The following is an 8,432-nucleotide window of genomic DNA, read 5'->3' as shown; positions in this document are numbered from 1 at the left end:
TATAAGTTTTTGCTAGAAAATAAAAAAATTAGAAATATATTGCACAGGTACATAAAGTCACAAATAGTGTACGTGCATACGTGTAAAATAAAAATGTACAATAAAGATATATTTTTACATACATACGTTTACAGTATACCATACCTAAAAGTAACTCGAACTTCGCGTAGGGTGGACAAAAATATGGGGTAATCTTCGACTTAGGGGGCGCAAAATTATTGACTTTGTTTCTAGTTTCTTGCGTGATTCGAGCTGAAAAAGAAGTTTTTAGGTGATGAATTCACTGGTTCGAAAGTTATACGTACATAAAATACAGTCTTTTAGCATATTTGACAGATTACTCTGACGCCATATTGGCATCTACCTATCATCTGTTTACTTCGCATAGATGAGTATTGAATCAAAGTTGGTCGAAAATTAGTTCTACCGGCGTAACCGGCCGCCGCGAGGTGGCTGAAGAGTAAAGAGACCCAAACCTAATCCAATTCAAAATCCCGCCGCAAAATGGCCGCCACCTACGTGCTAACTACTATCTATAGCCAGTGACTCCATTCGAATCATGGCTCAAAGCTAATATAACCTGTCAAATACGCTAAATAATAATCAACACAACTTCTCGAATACGCTAAACCTGCTTGATTCTATATATGCATACCATTTGCATCAATGGATTCAATACCTTAAAACGTGCATTTTCAAAGTTTACACATCGAAAATTACGAGATTGCAAATACGGAATACGGAAGTCAATAAGTTTACGTCTCGGAAAAGATGCTCAGAATATTAGTCTAAAAAAAGCCCACAAAGCAAAAAGAATGTTATGAAAAGATATCATTTATATCGTGTGACACACAAAATTTGGTGTCTGGGTAAAACATCAAAATCGGTCCCAATTCGGGCATAAAAGACACTCGCGCGACATCGAGGCGTTTATCGTTTTACTACGCACTGGAACCTCTTTCACGCCGAATGCGCCGGCCAGCCACGTGCGGGAGTCTCGAAGAGCACAGGTTCTTTGTCCGCACAACCGACAGAAATAATATCTCTGTCAACTCACCGTTCAAGGAAACCCCCACTGCACGGTATGCATCCATGAAAATCGTCAAGGTGAGATGAGGACTCTTTGCGGCGCTTCACTTTCTCGCGACACATTCACATTTACCGAAATGTCTTTTTTCGATCGAGAGCTCTACTTGCATTCGCTTCGATAATTGACCGAAACATCGATTACTGATCGAACCACAATCGCGGTGTGGCATGCTTGTTGATTCGCTTTCGCGATAACTGCCAGCGTTTTAGTAACTGGCCATGAGCCTACGACACGACGCAACGGCTTCTTACAATCGCAAACGAGGTACAGAAATAAACATGAAATTCAATGCCATAGAAATTTCAAAGATGTGAAATTTTTCGAGTTCCACGTTCCTCCATACCATTTTCATGCCGCATGCGACGTTATCGATATAGTACTGATTTGAATGGAAACTAAAGTCTTGTATGTAATTATAGATAAAATGTTGTATATTAATAGTTAATTTTATATAAACTTAGTAATACTGAATATTAATAGTTAAATGACTAGTTTAATTAGTTTTAACTAAAACTGTAATCTTTTAATCCTTTCTATTTCCATATTTATATCCTTAAATCAACTATTAATTATGTATTATCAAATATAGGTAGTCCGACTCACAATCAGAAACTTGTAACTCAATTTATCGATAACTGAAACAAACAAATTATGCCCAACAAAAAAAGGAAAATAGCAACTAAAGGAATAAAGGAACAATGAAAGGAGCAAAAGATCACCAAAATCATACTTTTGTGAATAAACGTACATCAATCAGATACTCGATTTTTACCAATATACTAAAACTAACACTTAAAATATACAACAGGATATAAAATTCAAAACTTGACGATAAAACTTGACTTAAAACTAAGTTGCATCTTTAGTGAAAAAGAGGCTGCCCAGGAGGAGGGCTCGTTACAGGGCCTATGTGTCCTATGCCTTGGGAAACGTGTTAAATATTAGATAGAATAGAATAAATCAATAATTTAATTGTTACAGATTAATGGTATTGTTCTACATTAATAGCTGCATTGTTTTCAACTAACGACATCATTATTATAAATTAATAGTATAAATGTTATAAATTAATAATTGATATAAATTAGTAACGCAATTGAATTAAATAATTTTCTAATTTTTAATAGTAAATCGGCGACTGATAATTCATTACAATAATCATAACATTTCTTGCTCTCTGCAACTAAATTTCTTGTTCTCTTCTCTAAAACTAAATTTGCATTTCACGTATTCGCTTCACACGAAGTGTGAAGAAGAAATCGGCGAAAATTCGAAACAAAAACATCAAAAGTAAGTACAATTACACTCAACGCTCTGCCTAGTTTTGAGGTCTAAGGTCAATTCAAAATCATCTCATTACAGATCATTGAATTTTTCCTTATCAGCTCCAACGTGGAACTTAAAAAAAGTGCATTGAACTTGGAACAACTCAAGGTTACCTGGATAACTCAGAAAATATGATACATGAGAAAATCTAATTGCTACCAACCCATGAGTTCCGTCAAATGCAATACAATTCATACAAAACATTTTTTATTACAATCATTAGGTAAGGAGTTATTTTGGATGATATGTAGTTCTTATCGCTTCGCCCTGTACATTTATGAGTAATACTCACAGTTATTTTTAATTAGTGCAATATTCTAGTTGTCTTGGTGCATTTTTAGCAACTAATTTTGACGCGAAATATTTCCAATTTTTATTTTTGGGCTCAGAATTTGTCCGGAATTTTAGAGGCCCCGGAGGCTTTAAAACCGATAGTAAACAACGGAGAAATTCCATAGCTGCGGGACCATATCATCTTACTAACATACCAGGAAAGGAAATTTGCGTGACAAGAAAAAAAAAGGAGGTACGACGATAACCATCCGGCGAGTGCAAATATTTCGTGCCCGATTCCAATATATGTCTCTTAAATATTTGCCTGCAAATCACATCAGCTATCGCATGTGCAAAGTTCATAGCGGATAAAAATAGCGACATTCGAATGTTATTCCAACGGCAGACTTTATGTTTCAACAGCGTTTACCTTCTAAGGAAAGCATTTGAAAATGAGGAAGAGAAAAGATATATTTGCGTCATTTCGCGTCGCTCGAATTCTGGAAAGATGTAACTGCGGAAACTGCTGTAAAAATATTCAGGATGTTTACCCCGACTATTTACCAGCTTTTGGTACAATAAAAAAAATAGTTTGCGCAATTCAGATGTGCATAATTCCAACTGGACGAGCAGCTACGCTTGGTCGACTTTCTTTGATAGACGATGATATTGTGCTCCATTAATTGTAAAATAATTTCCGAATTTCAATTGAAGAAGAAGCAGAGAAAATCTTTTTTATATGAAGCGCTGCTGCACGCTCTAGATAAACATCGCAAATATTTTTTCCGGTAATTCCCACCGTTACAACTTTCCTTCAAGACGCAAATGAATATTTTCCTCGGTCATTGTCTTCAAAATCTTTTTTATCTATATCAAATTCTTCTTTACAATGCGTAAATTATCAAAGCACAAAAGTTTTTAGCTGGAATAATAATTGAATATCGCTACTTTTACCCGCTATGCAGTATGCATATGTAACAACAGATACGACATGCAGAAAAATAATTTAGTGCATCAATTAGAGTCGAATACAAACCTTTGCAATAACCCAATACTTATCAAGCAATATTTAGATAAAGAACCAAACTCTTTTCACAATTGTTGCAATCTGAAATACTTCAAAATATATTGTCAGCATCTCTGTATATCTTAGATAAGACACATACCGTGCCCTTTACATATTCATGAAATTTTCGATGAAGCACAATAGTTGCTCAGGATTTAGTATTTAAGCAATCGCCAGTACGAAAGCGCACGTCGCCTTGATCTACATCGTATCGGGTCCACTCTTTTACGTTCGGTGTCGAATTCATGTATGTATACTCCAAATTTCTGTATGTTCTCTACTACTTGATTTTTTGGTTATTTATAATCTTCTAAATTCCAAGACATAATATCCACATATCCATCCTAAGTTTATTGGTATCTTAAGATATTATCAGCCATTTGCGTCTGTGTCACCACTATTTCAAATAGCTTTTCATTTTTCTATCAGTTGTATAAATAAAAATAATATAGTTAGTCAAACAAGGGAACATCTCATCTATTTCACTGAGGCTGAGATATTTCATTAAAATCAACATTCTGAACGACTTTCTTTTCAACCGCCGCTCGACTTTAGTTTCCAAATTGTAGAACAATTTATGTTTAATACTAGATGTATTATTTAATAACATATTTTACGAATTTTTGTACAGTAAACAGATTTTCAGTAACGGTAGGTATATTGCTTATATTTTTGACGAATCAAAGACGAGAATATAGCGCAACATTGCATATATCAGTCAATTCATTGAATATTACTTCACGCTAGCGTGACAACAGAATGCCTCAAGATCATCCAAATTGGCGAGATTTTACGATAATAAAAAAATAATTACCAAACAAAAAATTCTCTCTACGACAACCCACAAGACAAAGTAGATTTAACGAGGTAAGAACCCCTTAGCATCCGAAAGGACAGATGATGGTACTATGCGTTTATTAATCTTTCCTGTTACTTCGTCTTATGTTACAAACAGATGGTTCGTAAGCTATGAAAACTTAATATTACAGATTGATAAAGGATGTCAGAGAAATACAAAATGGATGTTGAACGGATTATTTTCGAAGGAATAAAATCAGACCCGATCATATCGGTGCTTTCGATGCTCTTAAGTCTGTCGCTATATATCATATATTCGATTGTTCCTTACTCCTCAACGAATGTTCCTTCCAAATTACTATTGCCATCTTACGATTTCATAGTCGTGGGCGGTGGTTCTGCAGGTATGCCTTTTCATATTGTCCACACGAATTTCGGTCTTAAATCTAATAAAAATGTGACAAAGATAAACGCGCCCGTTTGTTTCCATATGAGAAAGAGCATATTATTTCTCGTACGATTAATTGACACGAGAATTTAACAACTTACGTATTTTGATATTTTACCAACGCAAATTTCATATAACGTATAGTATCATGTATATATAGTATATTAATGACGTTATGCATCGTTTGTATGTATTAACGATTAGATTTTAACTTTCTCATATAAACATATTTTAGGATTGTTTTGTAAACTATTTTTAATTTATCGCCAATTTCATTTCATAACTTGGACAATTTATCTCTTTCTCGGTGTTTTGAAACGAAACTACATAGTCTTAATTTACAAGTATTTATAATCTTTAATTAGATTCAATTATTCAATTATTTATTAGATTCAATTATGCTCAATTTATAATGCTCTGTCAATTTACACGATTACAGGAGCCGTTATAGCGAATCGCTTGTCCGAAATAGAAAATTGGGACATACTCCTCCTGGAAGCAGGTGGCGACGGAAGTCCTATATATGATATTCCTTCTTTTGCCGACAGTGTGCAGCTCTCCGAAATCGATTGGAAATACAGGGTGGAACCTAGTAAAAATTTCTGTCGAGGTAAATAATACCGAATAATACCTAACTATAATAATGATAAGTATTTAATTACAAAAGAAACACTACAATCATCCTTTAAGCGTCTGGGTCAAACGCTTTATTTCTATCGATGTAGAAAGTAAATTAAAGAAAGTGAAGATAAAGTCATGTTACGCTTGGAAAGAATTATAAAATGCAATCTATGGCAGCGTAAATAAATGAAACGAATAAATAAGTAAAACATTCCAGAACATTGATACATCATCGTCTTTCAATTCCAATAAATTCTACATTAAAACTACCTAAAGATAACAAAATGACTAAGAGGATGAATAAGAGATTCTCTTTTTTACAGTTACTAGAAACATACAGATATTTTGGCCAAAAATAACATAATTTCCATTTTGATGGAGTATAATTGTGGAATATATTTATTTTAGTAATATCGCGTGAATTACACTGAGTTTCATACAGATAGAACATTTAGGAACATTAGGCGGATCCTTCTTAAGATAAATCGAAAAATGTATTGCTGAATCCAAGCAGATATAAATGAGAATCAATAATCAACCTAGATCAATATACCACTACAAATTATTCGTAATGCATTCGGTGTACTTTACGGTAAATTATACCCACAGCGATGAAAGACGATCGTTGCCTCTGGCCACGTGGTAAAGTGCTCGGAGGCAGCAGCATGGTAAACACTATGCTATACGTTCGTGGTGCCAAAAAAGACTACGACATCTGGGAACAACAAGGCAATCCAGGGTGGTCCTACGAGGATGTCCTGCCTTATTTTCTGAAATCCGAAGACAATCGAAATTACAGCTACGCCAAAACACCGTATCATTCGACCGGCGGGTATTTAACCGTCGAAGAACCACAATGGCACACTCCTCTGGCCGCTGCGTTCATTCAAGCAGGCCAAGAGATGGGTTACGAAAACAGAGATATCAACGGAGAACGACACACTGGGTTCATGAACCCTCAGGCTACCGTCAGACATGGAAGCCGGTGCTCCACGGCAAAGGCCTTCCTGCGGCCAGCCAGGACACGCAAGAATTTACAGGTCGCTATGAATGCGCATGTTACCAAAATTTTAATAGAACCGTCGTCGAAGAAGGCTTATGGCGTAGAATTTGTTCGAGACGGGGAGACATTACGCGTTCGTGCCAAGAAGGAGGTGATCGTTTCCGGAGGAGCCATCAATAGTCCCCAGTTGTTGATGTTGTCGGGAATAGGACCTAAAGAACACTTAATGGAACACGATATACCAGTGATTCAGGATTTAAGAGTGGGCCATAATCTTCAAGACCATATAAGTACAGGTGGCCTTACGTTCATGGTGAATGAAGAAATTTCACTCGTACAGAGTAGGTTGTATAATATTAGCAACGTATTAGAATACTTCACACTCGGGGAGGGTCCTTGGACCAACTTAGGAAATATCGAAGGAATAGCTTTTATCAATACCAAGTACGCGAATTCCTCCGACGATTTCCCAGACATACAACTGCATTATTATTCATCGGGACAGAACAACGACGTCATTAGAGAGATTCGTGGATTGACCAGAGAATTCTACGACGCCGTGTACGGAGATCTTCAGGATAAGGACGTGTGGAGCGCGTATCCTACGCTTTTAAGACCAAAAAGCAGAGGTGTTATCAAGCTTCGAAGTAACAATCCTTTCGATTATCCATTGATTTATCCAAATTATTTCAAGGAGCCAGAAGACATGGCAACATTGGTCGAAGGAGTAAAGTTTGTGCTCGAGATGAGTAAAACTGCGTCTTTCAAACGTTACGGAAGCGAAATGAATCCGAAACCATTCCCAGGCTGCAAGCATGTTCCTATGTATAGCAATCCTTACTGGGAATGCATGATCAGATTTTATCCCGCGACTATATTTCATCCCGTGGGTACTTGCAAGATGGGGCCTAAGTCGGATCCAAAAGCCGTGGTAGATCCTTGGCTTCGAGTTTACGGAGTTACTGGACTTCGAGTCATAGATAGTTCGATTATGCCAAATTTAATCAGTGGCAATACCAATGCGCCGACTATTATGATCGCAGAGAAGGGTTCCGATATGGTAAAACAAAAGTGGTTGAAGTAACGGAATGTAGGTGAACAGTTATAAATTGATTTAAGGTAGATGGTAGTTCTGTATTATTATTACATAATAGAAAGTTATTGTCTCTAATTGAGAAAGATTTTTATTATGTATCTCGCACAGCGGACCACAAGTCAGAATATGGTCATATTGTGTAAAATTGAACGATCAAGTGACCTTGTGTTAAGTGATGCTCGATCGCAATCATATGAAGAAACCTAGTTCGAATAGATTATTAATGTAGCTCGACGTTTCCAATGTGGATGTTTAGAAATGTAGCAACTCTAAATGAATACCCTGTATTTAGCTGTGATGGTATTTCTGCCGAGAAACAATCAACTACCACTTAGGTGACCAATCTAATAATTTTTGGCTAATTTTACTGTTAAACGTTCTTTGGAGTTTGCAACCCGGCCTGACTGGAGTATTTTCATACTATGGTCTCTCTTTCTCCCTTTCGTATAACATTCAAAAACAACCTTTATCTATTTTGTTTCGATACAGTTCTTACCTCTGGACATCCAGTCGCATGTTAATTGTCGTCTTTTATATCTGTAGATGTCCTCTGCTTTTGAATCTGTGGCTAACATTAGGAGATTTCAGAATTCAGCATCGAGCCCCTGTTTTACATACAACCTTTACTATAAGCAAGAAAAAAATTGCTATCCAAGCACTAGGCGCCCTGAGCGTCTACATGATCATAGAAAGAAAAGCCTGTCTTCGTAG

The 8,432-nt window shown here is 36.2% G+C and overlaps 1 protein-coding gene across 1 annotated transcript; it reads left to right on the top strand.

Annotated features, from left to right (window-relative positions):
- The first annotated feature begins 6,233 nt into the window (after positions 1-6,233).
- On the top strand, positions 6,234-7,709 carry LOC132909105 (glucose dehydrogenase [FAD, quinone]-like). Its single transcript, XM_060963695.1, has one exon. It carries the CDS (start codon positions 6,234-6,236, stop codon positions 7,707-7,709), a length of 1,476 nt encoding a protein of 491 aa, XP_060819678.1.
- Positions 7,710-8,432: the final 723 nt, after the last annotated feature.

This window comes from Bombus pascuorum, chromosome 7 (assembly GCF_905332965.1).
Source record: "Bombus pascuorum chromosome 7, iyBomPasc1.1, whole genome shotgun sequence".
Lineage (NCBI taxonomy): Eukaryota > Metazoa > Arthropoda > Insecta > Hymenoptera > Apidae > Bombus > Bombus pascuorum.
This window is presented reverse-complemented; position numbering and strand designations above follow the sequence as displayed.